The sequence below is a fragment of the Drosophila subpulchrella genome, chromosome 3R (assembly GCF_014743375.2).
Source record: "Drosophila subpulchrella strain 33 F10 #4 breed RU33 chromosome 3R, RU_Dsub_v1.1 Primary Assembly, whole genome shotgun sequence".
Taxonomy (NCBI): Eukaryota; Metazoa; Arthropoda; class Insecta; order Diptera; family Drosophilidae; genus Drosophila; species Drosophila subpulchrella.
The window spans coordinates 1,551,042-1,576,569 of record NC_050609.1 but is presented as its reverse complement, the minus strand read 5'-3'; the positions used below and the strand labels follow the sequence as shown (position 1 = coordinate 1,576,569).

General features: G+C 38.4%; 2 protein-coding genes across 3 annotated transcripts; both read left to right on the top strand.

Annotated features, from left to right (window-relative positions):
* Positions 1–832: 832 nt before the first annotated feature.
* On the top strand, positions 833–18,921 carry LOC119552680 (tachykinin-like peptides receptor 86C). 2 transcript variants are annotated; one of them, XM_037862411.1, is made up of 8 exons: positions 833–1,922; positions 11,608–11,753; positions 11,967–12,180; positions 12,273–12,407; positions 14,760–14,840; positions 15,166–15,513; positions 17,531–17,649; positions 17,788–18,101. In XM_037862411.1, the coding sequence occupies exons 1-8, from the start codon at positions 1,678–1,680 to the stop codon at positions 18,099–18,101; spliced, it is 1,602 nt and encodes a 533-aa protein (XP_037718339.1). In that variant the 5' UTR covers positions 833–1,677. The 2 variants fall into 2 exon arrangements, with proteins under 2 accessions (XP_037718339.1, XP_037718330.1); XM_037862402.1 differs by having other exon boundaries at positions 17,531–18,921.
* A 2,152-nt stretch (positions 18,922–21,073) lies between these two features.
* Positions 21,074–21,775, top strand: LOC119561157 (mitochondrial import receptor subunit TOM20 homolog). The gene has a single exon (XM_037875044.1). The coding sequence runs from the start codon at positions 21,185–21,187 to the stop codon at positions 21,632–21,634; it is 450 nt and encodes a 149-aa protein (XP_037730972.1). The 5' UTR covers positions 21,074–21,184; the 3' UTR covers positions 21,635–21,775.
* The last annotated feature ends 3,753 nt before the right edge of the window (positions 21,776–25,528 follow it).

Genomic DNA, 25,528 nt, shown 5'->3' with positions numbered 1-25,528 from the left:
GAAATAATTAATTACATTTCGTGGAATTTCGCGACTTAACTGCTTTTAAAATACTAATAATTGTGCATTTCAATTGAAATTATTTTTGTGGTAAATGTTTATACATTTTATAAATGCAGCCGGAATTCAATATATTTTTATATCGATTGGTACTACTTCTCTGTTTAAAAAGCTTACAATTTATAATGAATGTCGCTTTGAAACGATTTACTTAACTATATAATTTTAGTCTTTTAATAATTTGTCATTGAATAAAGACGGTACGTTGTGTTGTGTTTAAAGGTTTTAATTTTAGAGAATAATTTTTGAAGTAGAGCAACAATGGAAGATTAAATTAATTTATTCATGAAAGTTTTCTCGTAGGCATGTTAAACTAATATTAGATTTTAAGCTGTAAATGTTCTAACATGCGGTAATATAATATTTTTTTAGGACATTTTCGAAATAACATAATATATTTAAATTGCAACTAAAGATTTTTAGCCATTTATTTGACAAATTTTTTCAAAAATAAATGTGTAAAAATAGGAATAGTTTTTGTAAGCCATATTTATTCTACCGATATCCAATCCAACTTTTACTCAAGATCTTCCGATAGAATTAATTTAAGACTTGCTATAAAAAAGGTTCCTGCAACATGTTGCCTTGTGAGTAACAGGTTTGTTGCCAGCTTTTAGGCGAGTGTCCTGCGTGCGTGCGTTGGTGTGGGTGTTGACTTGCTCCTGGCGCCGGCAGCGGCAGCGACGTCGACGTCGACGCCGGCAGAAGGAGCCTGCAGACCTAGCATTTCCTTTCATTTCCATGCAAAACGTTCAGTCGGCGGCGGCACTTGCAGCGCTAAAGACCGCGCGGTAAAATCGTGCGACATTTTCAAAAAAGAGGTCCTTTCATTCGTTGTGTGTGTGCTCGCTTGTTGCCTTTGTGTGGGTTTTGTGTTTGCTTTAAGCCTGCCAAAAGCACAATAACCAATAGTCGCCCAAAAAAAGTGGCCACAAAATGTGGAAAAAGTCCCTAATGTAAACAAAAGCTAAGAGCAGAAAAAGAAAGCGGAAATGTAATTTAAAAAATGTAATTTAAATGCTCGTTCGGCGACATTTTAAATATCAATTGATGTTTTAATGGAATATGAATTTAAATGGTTTCTGAAAAAAAAACCCGCAACTAGTGAATAAAGCTGCTATTAAAAGTGTCAAGCTGATTAGGTTTTTAATAGCTCGTAATTGTGTGGATAAAATGTGCATGATAATTGAAACCAATTATGTGAATAAATAAAGTGAAACTGTTTTGATTTTAAATAATAAATAATTTGCTAAATATAATAAATTGAATTTATTTAATGAATTAGTATGGTAATGGTTTGAAAGCCATTATCCCTATAGTATTGGTGAATTGAAACCAGAATACCAAGTGATTTTTAAGGTTTTGCGACCAAAAGGCGCCAACTGGCCACATGCAGTGTTAAGTGCAAACTTGTCCTTGACCGCCCCCCCCCCCCGAAAATTAAAAAGAATATTGCATGTGGCTGGCAGTTGAAAGAACTTAAAAAGAAATACATCCTGAAAGGACCTGGGAAGCAGCAGAGAGGATCAAGTGAAAGCCCGGCCATTAAGAGTCGGCAGGCGGCAGCTTCTTTTAAATCCGACGACCTCAACGGTTTCTATGGCGCTGCGCTATTAAATGTGGCACAAGTGCGGCGGAATCATTACGCAACGCTCCATCATCCCGATTAAAGGCAGCAGAATGTCGGAAATTGTGGACACCGAGCTGCTGGTCAACTGCACCATCCTTGCCGTGCGGCGATTCGAGCTGAACAGCATTGTCAACACCACGCTCCTGGGCAGTCTCAACAGAACCGAGGTGGTCAGCCTCCTGTCGAGCATCATCGACAACCGGGACAATCTCGAGAGCATCAACGAGGCCAAGTGAGTGCACCCATTCATTTGCTTTTCCAGGGGACCCGTTTTCTTGGTAATAGTACGTCCTTTTCCCGCTTCCTTTGATATTCCCCCGAGCCGCTGCACCAAGTTATGCAAATTACACGGTGGAGTTAGGAGCGATTCGCGGAACCCGTTAACCCGCCGCTGATGAGGGCCAACTGATTATACGCGGCGCGGGCTTAAATTGAATAAAGTTTCCAAGGGCTGACGGCTGATAAATGTGTTTGCCGTTCGTCCAGTTTTGTTAAGTCGATGCACTTGAAATAAAATAGTGCTTTTTAAAAAACACACAAATTTTAAAGATACAAAAAAATAATATAACAAAGTAAAAGAAGTTATGTGTTGGTTATATTATCAACAAATAAGTTTTAACTATTTTACACGGCTGAACGGGTTTAAATATATTTTTATTCTCTTCATTTTAAACATTTATTTTAAAGGCGTAAAAAATTGTTAAATATTAATTATTATTTGCATTTTCTATTTCCAACATTTTTCCGAGTGTAGTTGAAAAAATTGAACTTTCTGGTTCTTATAAAATCTGCAGGACCCCTATTTATAAGGCAAAGAGAGTAAATTTGTTTAGGTTTAATCTGATTATTTTTAAAATAATGTATACTCATAGCCCTTGGTCACGCAGTCATTTTAAATGCCCAAAACACTCGGAACTCTTAAATATTTTAAGGAAAGGAGCCTTTTCACACCTATACTTGTTGCAGTGGGCCTTATTGTTATTTATTAATTACGTACATGCACTGCATGAATGAAAACTTTTCATTGTGTAATTGAGTTGTACATGCTGTGCAGTGGTTAAATTGACAAATTAAATCACTTTTATGAAAAAAAGGTGGACAAACAATATGGTGCAAATATGTAACAAGTACACATGCTGTTTATTCTTTGTATAAAAAAATTAAGAATTTTTTTGTTAATGCAAGTTATGCAGGTACCTACATATTTCATTATGTTTAGGAATGTTCTTTTTTGTGCTCGATTAATTAATAAAATTGTAATTATGTACTGACACAAATATAAAATCAATTCTTTATCCTTTTTACTTACTTTTCTTACAATTTTTTCGGAAGTATTATATTGAACCAGCTTAATTAACCCCTTGAGTTTATGCTTTCACTTAATAAATTCGATCAACCATGATAATTAATTGTGCGTATGGCTTCTGAAGAAGTTGATAAAGCCACGTATAATTCGCTGTTAATATATCTTAATCACGGCAATTTTATCCGCTGGTCAAGAAGTTGAACCGCTGGTGCTATTAATACCCGTAATTCCATTCGGACCAAAGCTAACCGCAAAGTGAAATTAATGAGTGGCCCGTAAATACGACTATTGCGTAATAATTCAAAAGTTTCCAGTACTACAGAAATAATTAAAACGATAGAATGGGGGCAATCGCTCGAAAGGCCAGTCGGTGGATAATTCACTCACTTGGTGCCGCCTTAATTTGATCAATGATGGATCTATTTTGGTCCTGGCTAGACCTGGTTAATTTAACTCTTAAATTGTTAATCAGTCTCATTCCATCGGCACTTGTTTTTCCGAATGCTCGCTTTTGTTTATCGATGGAAAATTACAAGATGGAATTGGGTTGTTTGTGCTTTACTTTTCCATCAATGACTCATTGTTTGAAGCACTAATTATAAAGTTTTTATCACAAGGAATCTCTTGAAATTAAATAAAGAGAAAATAATACAGCCATTGTTGATAAGATTAGTTAAATATCCACTCAAAATTATTTAATATGGCTTTTGGAAATTAACCTATAACCTATTTAATAAATAGTATCTATAATAAAAGTTAAACATTCAATTTATGGCAATGACCCCTTTTTTCCTTTTGTAAAATTGTTTAATTTTTATTGTGAAAAGCGTTGCAATTTTATTTCGAATTGATTTCTGGGAAGCGAAGATACCAGTAAATATATTTAAGCTTCGCTTTGGTTTTGATTTCTGGTTAAATTTGGAATAAATATTTAAAATGTAACACCAAAGCGGTCAAGGTTTCCCAACCCAAATTAAAAGGTTCAATGTGTAACACTCCCTAAGCACAGCGAAAAAACCTCCATTGTAATTATTCCATTTCAATATAGAATGGCCAAGTGCCGCAATAAGCTGAAGGGACTTTTTTCCAACCCATCCCCACACAAGTCTACTAATTGTTTCCTGTGTTAGGTGACAAACTACGCAAAAGGGGAAAAGGAGTGAAACGAATAATTAAATTCCGACAAATGCAAAGCTCTCGGCCCGAACTAAATCCTCGAAAAACTTTGACACAAACAAAACGACGTTGCAATTGTTGTTCGATGTTCTATATTTGGGTCCTAAGCCTCGGGCTTTAATGCTCTTTGTGAAAGAGAAAGTAAGGGAAAGTGGAATGGTCCACAGAACGAAAAACTAGGTCATGTTTAACTTGAATAACTCACTAATTGCAAGGGCCTAAACTTTTGGAAGATTCTTATACAAAGGTCTACAAGCAAAAAAAATAGTTGGGGTTTTGCAGGACATATAACAAATTTTTTTGATTATACTTATATTAATTTAATTATGTTTCTTCAATAAGAAATTAAAAAATAAATATATTTTTTTAAGCTAATCTAAATCTATTTTTAGCATTTGAAATAGTTTTCAAAAATTCTAAATGAAAATGTCTAATGTAAGCATATCGAAATATTTCACTTCTACCACCGATAAATTTTGTTCTGCTTTATTGAGTAAATGAACAGGTAGTGCAATCGAAGTATTTTCTCTGTATAACCTCTGTTTATGCAGGGGGCATTTGCCAGGTGAATTGCCTGCCGCTTGTCTCGAGTTAAGCTCATTATGTTCGCTTCAATCAGGGCAAATGTCTCGGACATTTCCCATGGATTATTGATGGAAGGAACTTGACAGTTTCACCTTCGCCCGCGTATGGTCTTTGGCCGCACACTTGAGTGCGTGTGACCGGCCCACGCGGCGTATACGCAATGTCAAAGTTTATTACAAAACGATGGCATGGTTAAGTCGATTTAAAGACAGAGCGCCATCCTTTCGAATTTGATGTTTATGGCGCTGCGTACGCTTATTGATTTTGATACTTGGCCAATGATAACAGCTCAGCACGACAAAGGACACACGACATTAGTCCACATCCTGGATGTAGCTGTAGCTTCTGTTGGTGTCCATCGGGCCTTGGCATTTTTATGGCCAGACTCAAATCCAATCAGAATGGATGGCCCACATAAAAACAAGAAGTGTTCATCGGTATTGGCAAGCATCGAATGAGGATTGCCCTTGTCCAAAAATAAGAGTATTCGAAAATGTTTTCAAATATTGCTAAGTAATGTAACTTTAATATTCTTAAATGTATCGATTTTTTTTAATTTTGGGAATGGTAATACTTTTAAAATTAATTTTTTTCCTAAACTTAAAATTTTGTATATTAAGCTCCCAATATAATATTTTGTTTCATTTTTGTATGCACCTGGACCTTTTACAATCATAGGGCAGCTTAAATCGATCCCCTAAGAAAATCCCCTTAAAGAGTGTGTTCTTTCTGGCCAAGTCAAAAACAAGCTAAACAAGCTGAGGAAACCCTTCGAGACGCTTCAAACTGTAACATTCCGGATGAAAATCGAAAGAAATTGTTTGCATTAGGTCCGGAAAGCAGGCAGAAGGAGTCCGCAAGGAAGACTCCTTTGTTTCGCATTCGAGAACAGTTTGTTTACGTCTATTCATCGATGGCTAAGCCCCAGCTCAGAGGAAATGACTAGGGGGGCCTAGGATGGATTTTGCAAGAATAATGCTGGCCATTTCGGGGGAAACTGGCCGAGAAGTACACTCTCTGTACAAGTTGAGTAATTTGCATATGACAAATTTTTCAATTAACTTTTTCTCACCAAACATAAAACAAGTCCCCAGTGAGGTGGGGGGAATTTTACAGCCAGTGATGTGTGGGTGGGTTGATTCAGCAACAATAATATAGTAGCAAGGCCGCCGATGAAACAGATATTCGGACAGGGGCATGAAAATTTAATGGCCACTCCATGGCAAACAACATGGAAAGCTTCATTTACGCATTGTCCTGCTGCCGCCATCGTCATCAACACTCTCGATTGCCCTGTCAAGTGCATGTGTGTGCAGGATGCAGGATGCGGGGGCAAGGACTCTGGATTCTGGTATTGCGATGGCGATGGGAAAGTCCCCGAAATCGAGGGACCATGACCACCTCCGTTCATAAATTCTGAAATTGAAAATGGCCTCATTTGCGGAGCGTGTCGAAAATACGAGTGGCTGCCCCCAAGTCAAGTTCATGGCATTGTTTCTGCCCTGTCAACGATGATGATTCTGAGCGGAGGTTTGTAAATGTAGGCTGAGGGATGAGAAAGGTGCCTGTGACAGCCACCATTTGTCAGGCATCGATGAACATCAGACCTAAGCTATCTACTGGATGCGACACTGCTCAGTTGAGTGAAGGGCAACACTTAGGGAAAATTGTAACTCCCGAATCAATAAAACATTTCCTAGCCCCTTGTGGTAAGCTTCACAAAAATATTCTAGCTGGAAACTACAAAAAACTAATAAAAATTAAAAAACACAATATTTTGTATTTCAAGGGAATTATTGTCATCCTAGATACATATTTTTAACAAGTTACAAAAACTATACGCTGTTTAATGTTTGTATATTGAAAGGACTTCTGGGACTTGTATTTATCTGGAAAGCTTAGTAAAAAAGCGTGGAAAATGCTAAATTGGTGTCATTACATACAAAAAAAAAATTTAACAAGGGACTAAATAAAATTTAAAGCTACACAATGTTTGTTTGGTCTTTACAATATTATATTTAGGCATAGACATCCTATTTCGAGTTTGTAATATTATACTGCAAGTAGAAAAATAAAAAAAAACTGCTCATTCCTCGTTAAACAAACTGTGGAAGGATTACAAAATATGAATTTGGAAATATTTACTCAGAAGAAATCCAATTACCAAGCACTTAAGCCCCACAAATCCCCCACTTCATCGCCCCGGCAAATTAGTATCTGAGTAACTTTATGCAGGAGAAGCCTTTAAGTTACGTGACACTCGGAGCTCCGCAACTTTTGCGACTTTTACGAAGTGCCGTTGGCAGCAGAAGTTACCAGCTGAACTATAAACACACGGCGGCCCAACTTGCAACCTGCGTGCGGCATGCTCAATGCGGTCCCTGCAGAACTCAGAGCCCAGAAACTCGGAGACCTTAGGACCTTGAGCTACCCTGGTTTCGACCCCTCAACTGTGCACTAACCGGAAAAGAAACCCAAAGCAACCTGAGATCCCGAGAACCTGAGAACCAGGCAACCGGAGAACTCGACAACCAGAAAAGATACATACTATGTATAGTCAGGGAACTAAAGTAGCCGCAAGACCGCCAATTTGGATTGCATCGCCGGTTCGTCATGCATAAAATATTCAGTGAAATATAATAAAGAGCGAGTTGCGAATGCGAAACATGTTAACTGAGGCGGCTCCAAGGAAATAGTGCGCAATTTGCTGGTGCCTCAAAAGGGGGGAGGGGGGGTTCTAGGGGGCAAAAGACCCCCTGGGCGGCCAAAAGGGGGGTCGACGACTATTAGCCGAGTTAATGTGGGTAACTCACCTCTTTGAGTGCGACGATAAACTCGTCTGACTGCCACCTAATGACGGGCAATTTGTTGGTACCCTCCGTCTACAGGAAATTGCCGGAGGGCAACTATAATCGATGATAATTTCTTTAATATTTCTAATTGGCTGGGAACACTCAATTGATAATTCATTTGATTTGGCTGGTAACGGGCAGTCCTTGAGCTATTATGACGTCTTAGTTATGATTGGAAAGAGTTTAGATGTCAAATATTAAACAGAAGTTTGCAATCTATATTTTTTATGAGAATATCGTCGTTTTCTTACCTTAGATAATTAATTTTCAGTTATAATAATTGAATTATATGAAATTTAATAAGTGTCATTTAAGTGGTTTAAGCTGTGCCTTGACTCTAAGTTTCGGGTAGATAGATTTATTTATGTAGATGAAATATAAATCCAATAAATTACAACTGAAAGCTTATGATAAATACAATGATTACCATAATTGCTCATTGATTTAAAATAATCACCGCAATTTGTAAAATATTCCCCTAACCCCCAGAGTTCATAATTTAAACATAAGGCCACCAAATCGTTTGAGCGGAAGTTTGTGTGCTGGCAAAAAAGGATGTGTGCACTTGCATATAGTAAAAGTAAGCAACCATATAAATCAATTCAATCAGAGGGAAATCGCAGAAGCAAAAAAATATATTGATTCCGGGGACATCCGCAGAAAAAATCACTCGACATTCTTTCACTTTAACGAATCAAAGCAGCTGACACTTTTGGGAGTTGCGGAAAAATAAAAAAAGCCATTCCTAGACTGCAAAATTTTTTAGGTATATACAGAATTCCTTCCAACGAAAATTTGCATACCCAGGGCCAAATATATTACGAAGGCCAAAAAATGCCAAATTTCCCCAGTTATTACTGCCAAATTTTGCTGGAGAAAGGTCCCCACTGTCATTAGGGTAAATTCTAGAAAATGCCAGGAAAATTATAAGTACAATGTAGAAATGGTCAAACACTTACAAGCGGAAGTAATTAGTTCTCTTCCAACGGCCAGGCACTTCCGTTCTTGAGCGATGATTATTATAATAACAGGAACAAACGGGAGTTTAGCACGGATTTATAATGGCATCAAACTTAATTAGGCGGCCATAAAGAAAGCGGTCAGCAAAGGGAAAAGAACAAATTACGTTAATCAAGTTAAATTTGCTTAAATTAGGCTGAAAACGAACACCGCCCTGAAGGCGGGTCTTCACTCGCCTGCTTTGTCCTTCGTTATAAGGGTGCTCTTAAAGTCAGCTGCAATATCGCAGGAGGCCATAAATCTGCCGGCAACTTTTTGCCCCTATTTGTTATGAGTGAAAAGTTGCTCAGACAACAGCAATTATCATAATAGGAAAACAGCCAAAAGTTTGGGAAGCTTCACAAAATTCGGGCAACCAAAAAGTTTGAAATTTAAAAGGTGGACAAGTTGGCTTTTGTTGCATTTAAAGGAATTTCAGGAAATATGCAAATGCATATCGAAAATATTTGGAATTATTTCGCATGCTTTTGGCGTGCATTGAGCCAATTTAAATGCGTGCATAAATTTCCCTCATTGAAATGAAAATGCTAATTATAGTCCATTTAATTCCGCAATATTAATAATAAGCAAAACATGCACCTGGCAGTTCAATTAGCACGCACTTTATGTAAACATTTTTAGCCCCCAAATTCAATAACACATTTTATATTTGGGCTATTACATCTAGCCTATTTAACGCTGATTATAGAGTATTGTTACCCAGTCTTCGTGCCTGTGTAATTAATTGAGTTCTTGTTTGTCTATTCACCACGTTAAATATCTAATTAAATGTGAAATCGATAGTCCAATCGCAGATAAATAAATGGAATGTAATGCGATATATCACAGGTCACAGTGCAAAAACACAGACGAATTGTAGCTGCGTGTTAGCAAATTTATGGTCACGTATCCAAAATGGTAAAATAAAACCAAAGTAATGACAAACCCAATAATTATGGAATGAACTCTCCAGTTTTCAGTACGCACAGACTGATGGATGATAGAATTAAATTTTGATTTGATTATTTAAGGTTGCAATGCAATCAATCATTCGATTTGGCTAGTTATTTTAGTTCAAACAAGTTTTAGCTCGAGGGAATAATAAGAGCAGTCCAAATTCGACAGTTTAAAATAATATATAACATAAAAAGGTGCTCTGAAAGAACTGCATAATTTTCCTCCAGTTCCTAAATATTCACCATCAATTGGCTTTCGGCCACTTCGCAGTCCTTCAGTTTACTGACCGGAATTCAGTTTCAAGTTTATTGATTGGAAATATGAGAGCATACACATGCGGCAATATGGTCAAAATCAGTCAACCAATAGAGCGCAGCTTTTAACAACATTCGAAAGTAAAACGTACAAAACAAGAGACATGAATATGTGCAACAAATTTTTGGAAATTCCCAGCTAAGCCAATTTGAAAAATTCGGGAGCTAAATGTTTGGCAATTTAATCCACTCGACCTTTTGTGGGGATTTAATTGGGACCACACAGAACCCAATTAATTTCAAAGTAATGTGGGCTAGCCGAATATTTTGTGGCCCGAACAATGCCAATCAATCAGCGCATCAATCATGGTTAGACGTAAAAGGAAAGTGGGAAATTTGATGCCTGAGAGACAACTGGCAATGGCAATGAAAATGGATGAATGGGAACAATTCGTATATTGAATTTTCGTTGGAATTGTGTCTGCTGCATTTTGAACAGGGCTGAGCAAAATACAAATAGAAAAATTGGGGAGGCGGAGGCATGGCTCATTGATATTGCTCATACGCCGTGTGGCACTCAAACAAAAGCGACCGCCTGGCAGCGGATCGGAAATCGGGTGAACATGGTATGCGATAAGTCCCTGACAGTCATGGAACAAGGCTCCTCTAATTAATAGGATTTGCCATTCATACCACCAGGGGCAATCAAAAGGAAGCTCACCAAACCAAACCCAAAGACAAAGGACAGCCCTCGAAATAATTAGCGACATGTTCTGCGCATCAGTGAGTCCTGCTGTCGTGATTAGCATAATCCTTGATATGATAATCGGATCCCCAGGTCCAGAGATCCAGTACCACCCAGATCTCCTCCCCATTTCCGCTGGCCAACGGATGTTGGTCCAATGAAATTACCGCACAATTTTCTGCCCGTTCTGCCGATGCCGCTGCTTCTCCAATATCGATAAGGATACTTCTTTTGTGGCAAGTTTCCTTTAAGGATTTTTCGCCCAGCTTGTCCGCCATTGATTTCCCATTGTTATTGCTAAGGCGAAGACGCACACGCAGCTCTGAAAAGGTTTGGCAAATCGCAAAGTTTCAGCCATTCTGTGATTGAATTTGCCAAATATTGTTTGCCCTGAAGGATGGCCAAGGAAGAGCAAAGAAGTTGGATTAAAGCCAGCTATTCTTCAAAGGGATTCCCTCTGCGAAATATGCGTTTAATTTAAGTACATTAACGAAAAGGCCTTGGAATTTAAATAACCCTCCTTGGAGCTTTGTTAAAGTGAGAAATATGCATAAAGGATTTGATAAGGGCTTTGCATAATAAATTGGTTAAAAGGAATGAATCCAATTGCCGGCTTACAAGAAATATTTCGAAATATTCCCCTGGCGTTAAATAAATACTGAGTAATTTATTAAAATAATAATTTTGCTGAGTTTATTTCAATATATATGCGGTAAGCAAAATAAATAAATAAATACATATTTGCGATTGATTGTTCTGCTTTTTAAAAGCGTTTCGTTTTTAGGTACTTACATCAAATAAGAACTTACTTTTTCTCAGCAAATTAAATAATACCAAAAATATTTCAAATGAAATTAAAGGCCCCCAAAAATGCGTTAAATTGGTTCGGTTTTATTTATTTGATTGAAGCATCCTTAGGTATCTGCCATTTTACACCATCGACAATGTTTCCCCACAATGTTCAATCCAATTTTACCTCCCTCTGACATTGCATTTTCGGAAATTTTGCAATAAAATTGCGTCTGTTTTCGATTCGCCCACAGAGACTTTCTAACCGAGTGCCTGTTTCCATCGCCGACACGGCCGTACGAGTTGCCATGGGAGCAGAAAACGATTTGGGCCATCATTTTCGGCCTGATGATGTTTGTGGCCATTGCCGGGAATGGTATTGTTCTCTGGATTGTAACAGGTAAGCTTTAAAGCAGTTTGCTAGAGGAAGAAAAAAGAAGGAACCGAGAAAACACGTATACGCCGCATTGACCATACATAGCTAGCCTTCCTCCATCTCTCTAATAACTATCCATTTCTGCCTTGGCCATCACGTCTCTACCCTGGCCATTTTATCTTTTTTCACCATGTTTTTCCACTAATTCCGTGTTTTATCCGCCGAATGGCTCTGCAGGACATCGCAGCATGAGAACGGTTACAAATTACTTCCTGCTGAACCTGAGCATCGCCGACCTGCTGATGTCATCGCTGAACTGCGTCTTCAACTTTATATTCATGCTGAATTCGGATTGGCCATTCGGATCGATTTATTGCACAATCAACAATTTCGTGGCCAACGTGACGGTCTCCACTTCGGTCTTCACGCTCGTGGCCATAAGTTTCGATAGGTAAGCCACCCCTGCTCATTCTCCTCCACCGAATTTCCCACCAGCGTCATCTAATCTGTGCGTCGGCACATCCGCTTCCTGCCATCCTGCAGATACATCGCCATTGTGCATCCGCTGAAGCGCCGCACGTCGCGTCGGAAGGTGCGCATCATCCTGGTCCTGATCTGGGCCCTCAGCTGTGTGCTGTCGGCGCCCTGTCTGCTCTACTCCAGCATCATGACCAAGCAGTAAGTGGGCAATCGGGCCCGGGAATGTGAGATCCCATATGGAGTATGATGATTTTGGGTATGAGTTTGCCAGGCTGGAGAAGGAAACCTATATAAATGGGTCATTGATTTTAATTGGAAGCAACTCTCCATAAGGTGTTTGTTAGCTAAAACATAAGTTATATATTCTGCAACCTTTAAAAATATCACATTTTAATGTTATTAAGAACCTAGTAGGTCCCTTGGTTCCCCCCAATAAAATATTTGGAATATTTAAATATTTAAAAGAAAAACTTAAATTATTCTTTTGCTGTCGAATTTCTTTTAGTCTTTTGTCCCTTTTTCAGTCTCTCGAAAAAATGTCCTAAGCAATCAAACACCAAGAGCCGATTTCTCATTCTCATGTTAAGATTCTAGTTTATTTATTATCTGTCAGAGAAAGTTAACAGGAAGTTAAATTATTCGAATAGAATTTTGTTTTCTTACTGTTATGTTAACGTTATGAACGACAAATCTATAATGACATGATTTAGTGACCAATTATTGTTTATTTGACCGATACATTTTATCTAGTGCATAACCTCTAGCTAACAACTGTCAGTCAGATAAAACGACAAATATTTATTAAAACATTACTTCTAATTAAATGTTGTCAGTCAGATAAAATAATATTAGGAAAGTTTTTTTTTTTTGGCAATTACAGTTCACATAAAATAATGCAAACAGCCATAAAACGAAATGATGTTGACATACATTTTATAAAGGGTTTATCCTAAGAAAAAATAACTTCAAAAAGAGTTTAAAAGAGGGTAACATAAAACATATCAATAAAATGTTATAAATAAACTATTATTAAGCCGAAAAGAATAATGGGATTTCAAGGGTGTTCGGGGGTCGACACCCAAAGACCCTCTCCCTTTTATTATATTTAATCCTAACGCGAAACACGAAGCGCAAAGCATAAACAAGTTTGTAAGCCAGAGCTTACGAGTTGGCCAGACTCCCTGCGGAGATGGTAGTGGAGCCCCTCCCGCGGATCTTGTATCGATTTGAGAGGCCAAACAAATATAAAATGAAATTCCGCGCACCTTCCAGAAATACTTTCATATTTTTTCATGTCTCCCTGTTTTGTTTTTTTGGCGGCCATCTTCGGTGTTGATATAAGCATCCACATCCATCTAAATCACCCCCCGCCTCCGCTCCGACGCCTTTATTTGAATTTTACGCAAGTTCGCAACATTTGGGCAGTGAATTTCTGGCGAACTGGGGGGGTCTGGTGTCCTGCCTAATAGAATTGAAGCATTTTTTATTTAGACTCTCAACAAAGTGCTAGTAGGGATAAAAGGTCTCCCAGGGTACCAGACTTCCAGGCATAATAAAGATGGCAAGTTCATATATCAAAATGTGATAGAGAATAGCCAAGGTGGAGCACAACGAGAGTCAAGCGATGGCAAATTCTGACAAGGACATATGGAAGGGAGTGTAAGTGGGGTATATATGGCCGAGTGGGACGATTTAGAGGAGAGTGAAAGAAGGCCAAATTGGATGAACATTTTCGAAGAAACCCCAAAGGAGGTAGACATTTAGAGAGCTTCAAGGCGTATGAACGAAGTAAAACAAACCAGGAAAGCAGAGATTAGCCCTGAAATAAAAATACATTTTACAAGATAGGGGGGCTTCTTCTCTGTCAGTAAATTAATAATAAAATGTTAAATTCTTTAATATATCCTTAATATAGCACAATTTCCCCAGAAATATATTTTCAATAGCTTTGTGTAAATATTTTCTTGATAAAGTTAATATTCGAGCGTGTCAAATCAAATTATGCAGAGCTTAACCCAAATGCTGACCGAATTTCAGTGGAAAAACAACCATTTTCCATTTCAATCTATCAGTTTCGGCGTGAATTGCACCCTTTTTGCCAGACCAATGCCAGCGGGCAACCTCATCAGCATTGTTGGTCAAATTATGACCTGTCTGCCAGTTGCCATAGCCGTGTTATTAATGGCCCGAAAAGTGCCGGTAAACAGGGAGGTGCGGTGGTTTTCTGAAACGGGGACAACCAAATAGCCCTTTCAAGTGCTCGACAACGTTGAGGCATGAAATACTTCATAATTTGGCAAATTAAGTTTTCAATTTGATGACGGGCCAAACGTGAAATTCGTCATGCTTGTAAAAGGCAACTTCCCTTCTTCACCAAGGAAGTGCTGCTTAGACGTGCCGAAGCGTGAAACTTGACAGCTCTTTATGTTCGGGGGAACTGTGCTGTGTAATTAAATGATGAAATTTTGATTTATCAGTTTCCGGAATTTAAATATTTATTTGAATACCTTATTGGGGCTGTAGTAACCTATTGAAATGGACCATTTGCAGCTATTATAATGGAAAATCGCGGACAGTTTGCTTTATGATGTGGCCGGATGGACGATATCCCACATCGATGGCGGATTATGCGTAAGTTCATGGAAAGCTTAAGTTACACAACAAATATCATGTGATGATAAATAAGTTTATAAGCTTTAAGATATATCCCTAAAGCATCTAACATGTAACCTAGGAATGTTATATCTTTTTGTGATGTATAACATTGTAATTATAAATACAAAAAAGAACATAATATTATGATTTAATATGAAAGGTTTAGAACTAAAGTAATTATATTTAGTTGCTTCATATTTATTTAATTGACTGGTTATTTCTAAAATTATATCGCAAAAGTGTTATCATGTGTAGATCATTTTTCATTTATATCCTCCTATTAATGTATACCCCCTTATAGGTACAACCTGATCATCCTGGTGCTGACTTACGGCGTTCCCATGATAGTGATGCTCATCTGCTACTCCCTGATGGGCCGAGTTCTGTGGGGCAGTCGATCGATCGGCGAGAACACGGATCGCCAGATGGAGTCTATGAAGTCGAAGCGGAAGGTGGTGCGCATGTTCATCGCCATCGTGTCCATCTTCGCCATCTGCTGGCTGCCGTACCACCTCTTCTTCATCTACGCCTACCACAACAACCAGGTGGCCTCCACGAAGTACGTGCAGCACATGTACCTCGGCTTCTACTGGCTGGCCATGTCCAATGCGATGGTCAACCCGCTCATCTACTACTGGATGAATAAGAGGTAATTGAAGTGCAATTTGCAGATGAATTAAGGGAGGGATGTGACTGCACAGAAAAATATTTGATATGATGAGGATATTTCTTATACAGCTGCTGTCAAAATAATAGTAGTTTTATAAAGTTTTAATGGTAGTGGAAAGGAATTATTTAGAAGTAACCTTTAACTTGTTTATATAATTTTCATAAAGTTATTATTGTATACTTAAAGTAACAAATATAAAATTAAAAAATATTACATTTTTAAAATTATGCAGTTCCTAAACAATTTTTAATCCAAAAGGCAAGTATTATATGATTTTCTTAAATATTTGGAATTGGTTTTTGGTACCTAAGGAAGTGAATTTGTACAAATTCTAAGCACTTTTGACTCTCTTGTTTATACTAAAACAATAAACTGGGCTGCTAGGTGTCTAAAAGTAAATTTTCCCTTAAGTGCTTAAGATCGCCATCCTTAGCATAAGAAGCAAGCTGCCCAAAACAGTACATATTTTAGCTCTTTTTTTTATAAGGTGTTACTTCATAATTTTTTTTTTTTTGCAAAAAATGGCAAAAATAAAAAATTTCTAGGTTAAAATGTCAGTACATTGGAAATTTAACAACGAGCTCAACGAGGTATGACATTCCTCATTCGGACGTTTTGTTGCATTATGGCAGACAAAACATCTATCTATCTATAGATCGAAAAAGTTGAATTCAGAATTTAGTCAAAAGAACTAACTTTTTTAGTGGTTTTTCAATCGCAGTTTCGCCAATACAAGGCTCAGAGCTAAAATATGTACTGTTTTGGGCAGCTTGCTTCTTATTTTAACGATCGTTATCACTTAAAAGAAAATGTATTTTTTGACCGATTTTCGCATTTTTATAAAGGTTTGCATCATCTTTTTTTTAGGAAAAATGGCAAAAATAAAAAATGTCTAGGTTTGAGTGCCAGTGGATTGGAAATTAAACTACGAGCTCAACAAGGTGTAACACTCCTAATTCGGTTTTGTTGCATTATGGCAACCAAAACAATGATTTTTTAGGTCGAAAAAATTGAATTTAGATTTTAGTCAAAAATACTACATTTTTAAGCGGTTTTTCAATAGCAGTTCAGTCAAATCCAGGCGCAGAGGTAAAAGGTTTACTGTTTTGAACAGCTTGCTTCTTATGCTAACGATCGCCATCACTCAAAACAAAATTTATTTTTTGACCAATTTTTGCATTTTTACCATCTTTTTTTGGAAAAAATGGCAAAAATAAAAAATTTCTGGGTTTGAATGCCAGTGGATAGGAAATTAAACTACGAGCTCAACGAGATATGACATTCCTTACTCGGACGTTTTGTAGCAATATGGCAGACAAAACATTGATATTTTGTAGTTCAAAAAAATGGATTTTAGATTTTAGTCAAAAATACTACTTTTTTAATGGATTTTCAATCGCAGTTTCTCCAAATCAAGTCGCAGAGCTAAAAGACCTACTGTTTTGTACAGCTTGCTTCTTATGCTAACGATCGCCATCACTTAAAAGAAAATTTATTTTTTGAACAATTTTAGCATTTTTATAAGGGGTTACATCATCTTTTTTTTTAGAAAAATGGCAAAAAATAAAAAATTTCTGGGTTTGAATGCCAGTGGATAGGAAATTAAACTACGAGCTCAACGAGATATGACACTCCTTATTCGGAAGTTTTGTTGCATTATGGCAGCCATAACACAGAGTTTTTATAACTTATGCTTTAAGGTCAGATGTACAATGCATTTATTTAGAAAGACTACTATCCCTTATTCACTGAATTTAAATTATTCAAAAGTAATGTACAAACTCTAGTGTGTTGTGTTTATTGGTAAGTTAGCATAATGAGGTCTCAAATGAAAATCCATTGCATATATATTTAAATAATTTTGTAATGCCACACTACTAGTATTTTGCCAGTCTATTATTTCAAGGATTTGAAAAGGACTTATCTGTGTAATAAAATATATCTATCAGTGTTCATTGGGACTAATAGATACCTTGCAATTTCTGATTTTTTGCAGGTTCCGGATGTACTTCCAGCGCATCATATGCTGCTGCTGTGTGAGTTTCACCCGCCATCGATTCGACTCGCCGAAGAGCCGGCTGACGAACAAGAACAGCTCGCACCGGCACACAAGAGGTGGGTACACCGTCGCCCACTCTCTCCCCAACTCCTCCCCCCCGACCACCCAGACTATTGTGGCCGCCCAGGCCCACCCCCAAACACAGACCCACTTGCCTCACCACCACTCACCACTCCCCCCGCAACCTTCCGCAGCGGAGACCAAGAGTCAGTGGAAGCGCAGCACGATGGAGACGCAGATCCAGCAGGCACCGGCCTCCAATTCTGGCCGGGATCAGCGGATGCGGGATGGCTATGCCACCCAGCCGGTGCAGGCGGGAGTCGGAGGCGCAGGTGCATCCAATCGGGCGGCCGTCGAGTGCATCATGGAGCGACCGGTGGACGGGAACAGCTCGCCCCTCTGCCTGTCGATCAACAACAGCCTGGGCGAGCGGCAGCGCATGAAAATCAAATACATCTCCTGTGACGAGGACAATAATCCCGTGGAGCTCAGTCCCAATCAGCTGTGATGTTGTTCCGACTTGTCCTGCCACTGGAACGGAACGTGAATCCCGGCCATCGCCTCGTTTCGCTGCGGGGAAATGCAATTTGCCGCTGCTTACACTACTCTGTACATACACCCACTCCCAGAGAAATAAGAAACATGTCTGCTTAGCAGGGTGGGTCGATCTCGGGACCGGGAAAATACACTTTTCGCATACTTTAAGTATTTGCTATTATCAAGAGGATATATTTAGCGATTTAGAACTAAGTTTTAAATTAAACAAAAAATTATTTTTATAAATGTATCAATATCTAGAAGATAAATAAATTTTAATTTTAGCATCATGTTACTTTTAGTATTTTACTATTCGTTAAAAAAAATTTTTCTTACTTCAAAAACAAAATACATTTTAAAGACTTTTATTTCCATTTATTGACTTTATTTTTGGACCCCAAATCTATTAAACTTCGCTATTTTTATAAAAAACAAAGTTCCCTGAGAATCGACCCACCCTAATGCATAGTTGAATTTCCGGTTGTCAAAAGAAAATACTTCAGCAAGAAGAAAAAAACTTACCAATAAATTGAATTTGTATGTATTTGTATAGAAGAATCTATCGACACTTTAACCATCGAAGAGCTGTAAGTTTTAACTGTTGTTAACATCCAGGCTAAGCCGAGTTTGTAAATACATTCCGTGTACATCTGATAAATATATATCTGCGTATATGTTTGTGCTATTCGTTTGAGTGAATCAATTAAACGAGCCATGGAATTTTTTACTCTAAGCTGTTTATTATAGAAAAACGATTTGTGTTATTGGTTTGGGTTTTTATCCATGCCATCTGTAAATGTATATGTAACAATTCATTATAAAATCTCTATGGTAAATCAATAATTTCTTTGGTTGATTTAAATAAACTTAATCAGGCAACACTTTTGTGTGACAAATTATGTGGTTGAGCTTGTGGTCAGTAAATAGAATTAATATCTAAAATTGTCCCTAAGGGCTAAGGGTTAAGAAAATATTTAAACAGAAAATTGCAAGTGAACATTAAGCTGGGATTAATTTGCTTGAATAAATACTAATTTGCCTGCGAAAATGTGATGCTAATATCATTAGAGCAATCCCAAAGGGGAATTTGCATTCCATTATGTTGGCAGTCGCATTATTTATGCACAGCTTAGAGTCCAAGTCCATGTCCAATCCCATTCAGTCAGGTCTGGCCATGCACGAATTCAGACTAATGTGGGTGTAGTTATTACTCAAATAGGGCCAAAGGCTTGGGTGGCGATGGATGAAAATGAAAGGTCTCTTAATGCAAATTCGCCAAAAGCGAATCCTTTCAAATCCTCTCAAATCATATCTCCTTCAGACTTCCACCCGCGTCATTCCCCCATTCAGATTCTTTTCAATAGTTCAATTTTAAAGGATTTGGCCTTTATTCGACCCAAAGGCAAACAGACGACGAGCAGATACTCGCATAATGGTAAGCGATTACAGAATGTAATTGAAATGCGAACCGAAACCGAAACCAAAAACGAACCCTAACCCCATCGAAACCCACTTGGGAAACATTCAACTATCTAATTGAATCACAAACAGTTTCAATATGGAATATTCGGAATAGAACCGAAACCAAAAACAAAACCAGAGACCCGAACTCAAACCCAAAAACCAAAAGAACCATCATACAAAGAGCTACATTTTTATTGCCCTGATTTTTTTTTTGCTAGGAGTTGAAGGAGAAAGTCGCGCTAATGCGTTAAATTGCTTGTTGCACAGAATGCTCACAATGAAATCGATGGACGGCGTTTTTTATTCGACGTAATACGATTTGATGGGTTCGGAGAGCCCGATTCGCAGAATAACAATTTGCATAATAAGTCGATGTTTGTTACGCAGTTGCCCCACTTGGCAGCCAGCTTTTTCAATGGCATGGCAGCCGCAGAAAGCCTTTAAGAAATGAAAAGGCAAACCGAAAGTCAGCTGAAAAGATTCTATTACCATCCATCTAGCCATGTACAATGTACATATGGTTCTCTGCGTAGCCCCGGCAACAGACTGAGGTTAAATCCTGGGGTCACACCGCAAATTGCCGTAGCGTAGATGGAGTGGTCTGGCTTCGAATTAGGCCCCTCGATTGGTGAGTATCGCATCGAATTAAATGGCTTATCAACTTTCATGCATATGCGAGCTGAAGAGCGTAGTATTATTGCCTTAATAAAGTGGCATGGGCGGGCCCGAAAAGGTAAGAGGTCAATTGCATTACCGAAATTAAGGCAACATCCCGTGTATTCAACTGTCATGGCCATGTTTCTGTCAGAGGACTTGTATTTTCGTTCCTCCCTGCTATTTATTTATTTATTCTTGGATATCAAAATGCTTTTATTTTATTTCCAACTTTCAAGGCGGGGGTGGGGAATTACATATATGCGAAAACAAACCAGTGACTGCCAGTGGTCGAGTTTATTTACTGTATAGTGGTATTTAAACGGTGGGTACTATATTTAACATTTGCTATTGAACTTTGTTAAATATTTAAAAAGCAAATGCTTCATCTGCGCTTTTGTATTATATTTCGGTTTGGAATGGGCGGAATTTTTAATCATGTAATAATGGAGATAATATTCTCATTTAGTTTTTAAATGAGGGTATCTTAAGTGAATATTGATTCAAAATAATATTAAATTAATGACCATCAGAATAAAACAATTAATATACATTTTGAGATTGAATTTGTTTTATGAGAGTGGTTTTAATTGATATTCATTAAAAATAATGTTACCCTAATGACAATCAACATACATTTCAGTCTTAACAAATTTTGGTTACATTAGTTTAATACCTTAACCTTTATGGCCTGCCCACTTTTCTCCTTTTGGATTTCCATTTATATATATTTATCACATTTAATTTCAATAGCTAGCCTTCTCATATTCCACATAAGACAGGGTAGTCAGGGCTTATCTATCAACCGACTATCAATCTCTCAGAGGGAACACACACTTTTGAGCATTCGAAAGGGACAGACTTGTTGTCCAATCGCCAGCATCAGAAATTTTTACAGACTAAAAATCGTAAGGCCCAGAAAACAAAATTCGAGAAATGATTGGAGTCCCGGGAACTTTCAAGGTTTTGGCGGCCTTGTCGGGAATGTTGTTCATGGGCTATTGTGTGTATTTCGACAAGAAGCGTCGCGGTGATCCGGAGTTCAAGAGGAAGTTGCACGAGAAGCGCCACCAACGCACCTTCCGAGCCCTGAAAACCTCGAGATCAGCGACTCACATGAGCAACAAGGAGATCGAGTTGTACTTCCAGAACCAGATCCAAAGGGGCGAGGGCCTCATCACCAACGGCGACATCGAGGGCGGCGTGGACCACCTTATCAATGCGATCCTGGTCTGCAGCCAGCCGGGAAAACTGCTGCAGGTTCTTCAGAACACCCTGCCCATGGAGGTCTTCACCATGATGTTGATCAAGATGCATGCCTACGAGTCCGCCGAGCGCAGTTCTCCCGTTTTGATGGACGAGGAAGGTGTCAGTGCCCTCGAATAGGAATGGTATTCCAAAATTAAGGGTCCCTGAATTTTTTTTTGCCGAGCAAATGGAAAACTTTCCTCTGACGGCAGTCTACAGTAGCGAAGTACATTCTTTGGTTCATGTATCTCGGACAAATACATACAATGTATACTGGTATTCCGTTTTTGTTCGTTGCCACGGCCAACTTGGCCAACACGTTTGGGGGAACTTTCAGCCAAGTTAACAAATTAACGACTTCGATTATAAGGTCGAGCGTAAAATTTTCCATTGCCATGTTATCTGCTCTTCATTCAAGGGAAAGAGCGTTTGCTAAGCACGACTAAGCTATTTTAAAGCTGCAGTCAAGGCTGTTGTTTTTCCCCTTAGAACCTTGTAGCCATGTCAACAAAGTAAACACATTGCAAAAATGTAAAACAAATTGATTTGACAATATGTGGGTAGAAAATCTCCAGTAGATAAATTTTGCATTCTAGGAAATTGATAAATCAACTAATTGCCTGATTATTGTTTACCCCTTAACCTTTACTGACTTTAAGCCATCCTGCTAGTCATGAAGTACCAATTTGCTCGCCCATTCTAGTTTGAACAATCATCAGGCTTAACAATAAAATTCTCAGCACGGATTTCATCCGGCTACCGAGATTACCATGACAATTGAGTTGCACGAGTATCTGCATATCTGTTGTCGACTGGACAGGGTTGACTAAACACTGTTCTCTAGCAAAATGTCCGACATCCCATTTCCGGCTGTGCACAAGTGTGTGTGTGTGTCTGTGTTGGCCAACAATGACAGGCAAATAAACTGGACTCCAGGGAATTTGCTTGGTTGCCCTGCGGCCTGTGTGCATAATTTGCGCGATACCCATTCGGCTTCTCTGACCTCGACCACGGGAATTCGTCATCCGGATGCGTTTGATTGATGGTCTCGTGGTCGCGTCAATTGGGCAAACGACTGGGAAACTCCACGCCCAATTCAGTTCGCTTTAAGCTGTCCTTTCGGCCATTAGAGACATCTTGTTTGGGGCATTAAACCCCAGAGAAATCAAGGGGCAAAAGTTCAACAAAGGAGACCAACGCGGTCACTCATCTGCATATCAATTTGGGTTGTGGCAAACACTTACTTAAACACTTGTGTATATAGTGAGTTTTTTTCGAAGAAACCACTTTGTTGGCATTACAAAACATTCAAATTTACATAAATCAGGGTTTTACATATTCCTCAAATCTCTGTATATATAATAATATAACATTCAATTCAATAAAATTTTGTTTAATGGTCATTTATATATATATATTTATATTCCTTTATGTGTAAACAAATTGTCGATCCTTTTAGCAATTGACCTATTTTCTAGAAGGATAGTGTTTTGGTAAACAATTTCTTAAAGATTTACCCTTGTCTGATAGCCACATGACTCCCGTCTAAGATCTGAACAAAGTTTATTCATCTGCATATAAATTCTAGCTGCCAGAAACCCTTCTCTAACCGTTTTATAGTGTGCTTAAGACTCAAATGGACAGTGGACCATCTGAAAATGAAAACAATCTCTTAACGCCCTTTTGTCAGCAATTAATGAGTGGAAAGTTCAACTGATTCCCATCCGATTCAAGTTCCCCGCGAATGTAATTACGCAAAGACCTTTTGCGGTGCTCTCCACCGCTTTCACCCATTGTCCAGTAATTACCAGATAGAACAGACAGTCGGTCGGATGGGGAATTGCAGCTTTGTTGCTCGGCACTAATTTCCAGGCTAAGCATCGGGCTATAATGATTTTCCCTTTGATGCAGTCTGGCATCAAAGATTTCGCCCGAGTAGTGTCGGCTAATTTAATGAAATATCCTGGAAGAATACCGAGCACAAATGTCTGGGCCAAGAACAGTGCTTTGCTCAATTATTCCATCTCATTTGGAATATTGGCAAATTAATAGAAGGTAATTGACCTCTGGTTAGAGGCACTCGCAAAATTTCGCTAAAAGGGATCGATATTAGGAATCAATTAATCTAATTGATTTGGTTTTTTCTTTAGTCTTGCTAATACATTTGACATACATGTTTGCTGTTTTACACATGTGTTTATGGGTTCTTTCGTTGACAGCTGTTTGCCTTTAGAATTCGATGGGACACCCATTACCATAAAGATATTAATTAGGCTCACAGTCAGCAAAACGGGCTAACACAGAAAGAAACTTTACAAAAAATGTAACAATTTCAAATTTAGTCCATAACATTTTTTTAAATTTTTGATTTTTATTTGGGCAAGAACCAAATGAAAGCTAAAACACACGTTTTTCGTTTCATTACAGATTTACATATAATATGTAATATGTATAATGTAATATTTACTTTCGTACAATATCAAAGATATTATTAAACCACTGGGTCTATAAAATAAACATTGGGTCAAGATTTTAGATACATATTTTGCTAGATATTATTTCCAGTATTCCGGCGAGCATTCCTTCTAACTGTGTTGCTGAGGAGAAGTAGTTAGCTCTAAATGGAAATCGAGACAGCCATGTGAACGAAATGGGCTTCAATGTACGAGTAGTGTTCGTCTGGGATGTGGGCCACATCAAACAGACTAATTGGTCGGGGCGGCCACAGGAGCCAGTAGTTGTGGCTCTAGAGATTAATGCCGACGAAGTGTCATTACGGCCGATGCTTAATTATGCCATGGCGTGCAAATGTCATTAATATCTTTCCAGATATGTGGAATGGCTGACAATGTTGTGGTCCCTTCACTGGTATGACAAAGGTTCGGCAAATGTCACGCATACGCCCCAGTGAAACCAGCAATCTCAGCAATCTCAGCAATTCAATTTCCAAAATGCCTTCTACATAGTTTGTGTCCCTTTTTTTTATTGGTATTTGCTCATACCTTACGCTTGACTAAACAGAAATTCCCCATAAGCCCTATCAGGAGGAAAAGACAATAGAAAGGGGTAAAAAAACGAACAGCCACTTCATAAACCATTTGGCAAAGCACGTAAGTTACACAAAACCCACAGCGACACTTACACAAACAAACAACAACACCAATACTTTCTCACACGCACGGAGACTTTCATTTCCTGTCAGCGGAAGTGGTTGTTGCGTCTGCCTCTGTCTATGTATATATCTGTGTGTGTGTCAAGTTTTATATCATCTCTTGGCACTTTTTTCGCACGTTTCACAATTTTTACCCTCAGCTGTTTTGAATTTCATTTTAATGTTTGTTTTCCTTTCCGAGCATAGGGACAAAAAAATGCGACCAGGCATTTGCATACATGAATGTTGTAAATAAGTGTAGGTTCAGTACACCGAATGCATTACGTATACGCCGTGTGTTTGCGAGAAGGTTTTCGGCAAACAATGGGAACATGAGCTACTCGGCAATCAAGTGCGATTTGCCAACACGTTTTCGAAGCGATGCAAACAGCCGGTATGTGCATATTGATAGTTTTACAGCTTTCACTTGGCGAAAGAGATTATTGCGAGCTTTCGCCAACTGAAAGTACAGAAAGTACTGAAAGTGAAGCATGCAAGGATCTACTTCACAAAACGGATGGAAAGCCAAGTATTTTACCTGCGGCAGCATGCCAAGTACTGTGCTCAATCGCTTTCAGATGACTGGAATTTCTTAAATCAGAATTCGATTGCTTGGCAAGAATCTGTAAATACACGGGGAGATAACTTGGCGAAAAGGAGTTCCTTGAATACAAAATATTAAGCCCAGTAAAGTTATATCCTGTAAAAAATACACCCGCAATAAAAAAGCTAAAATAACAGTGGTAATTGTTAGTGGCTTACACAACTTAAAGACCTCCAAAGTCGACACAAAAGCAATAGGATTTAGTTTTATGTCCTCTTTTAACCTGGGTAACAAACTGCATATGGACGGCTTCCAAGCATCTCAACCGGGTCCTTGT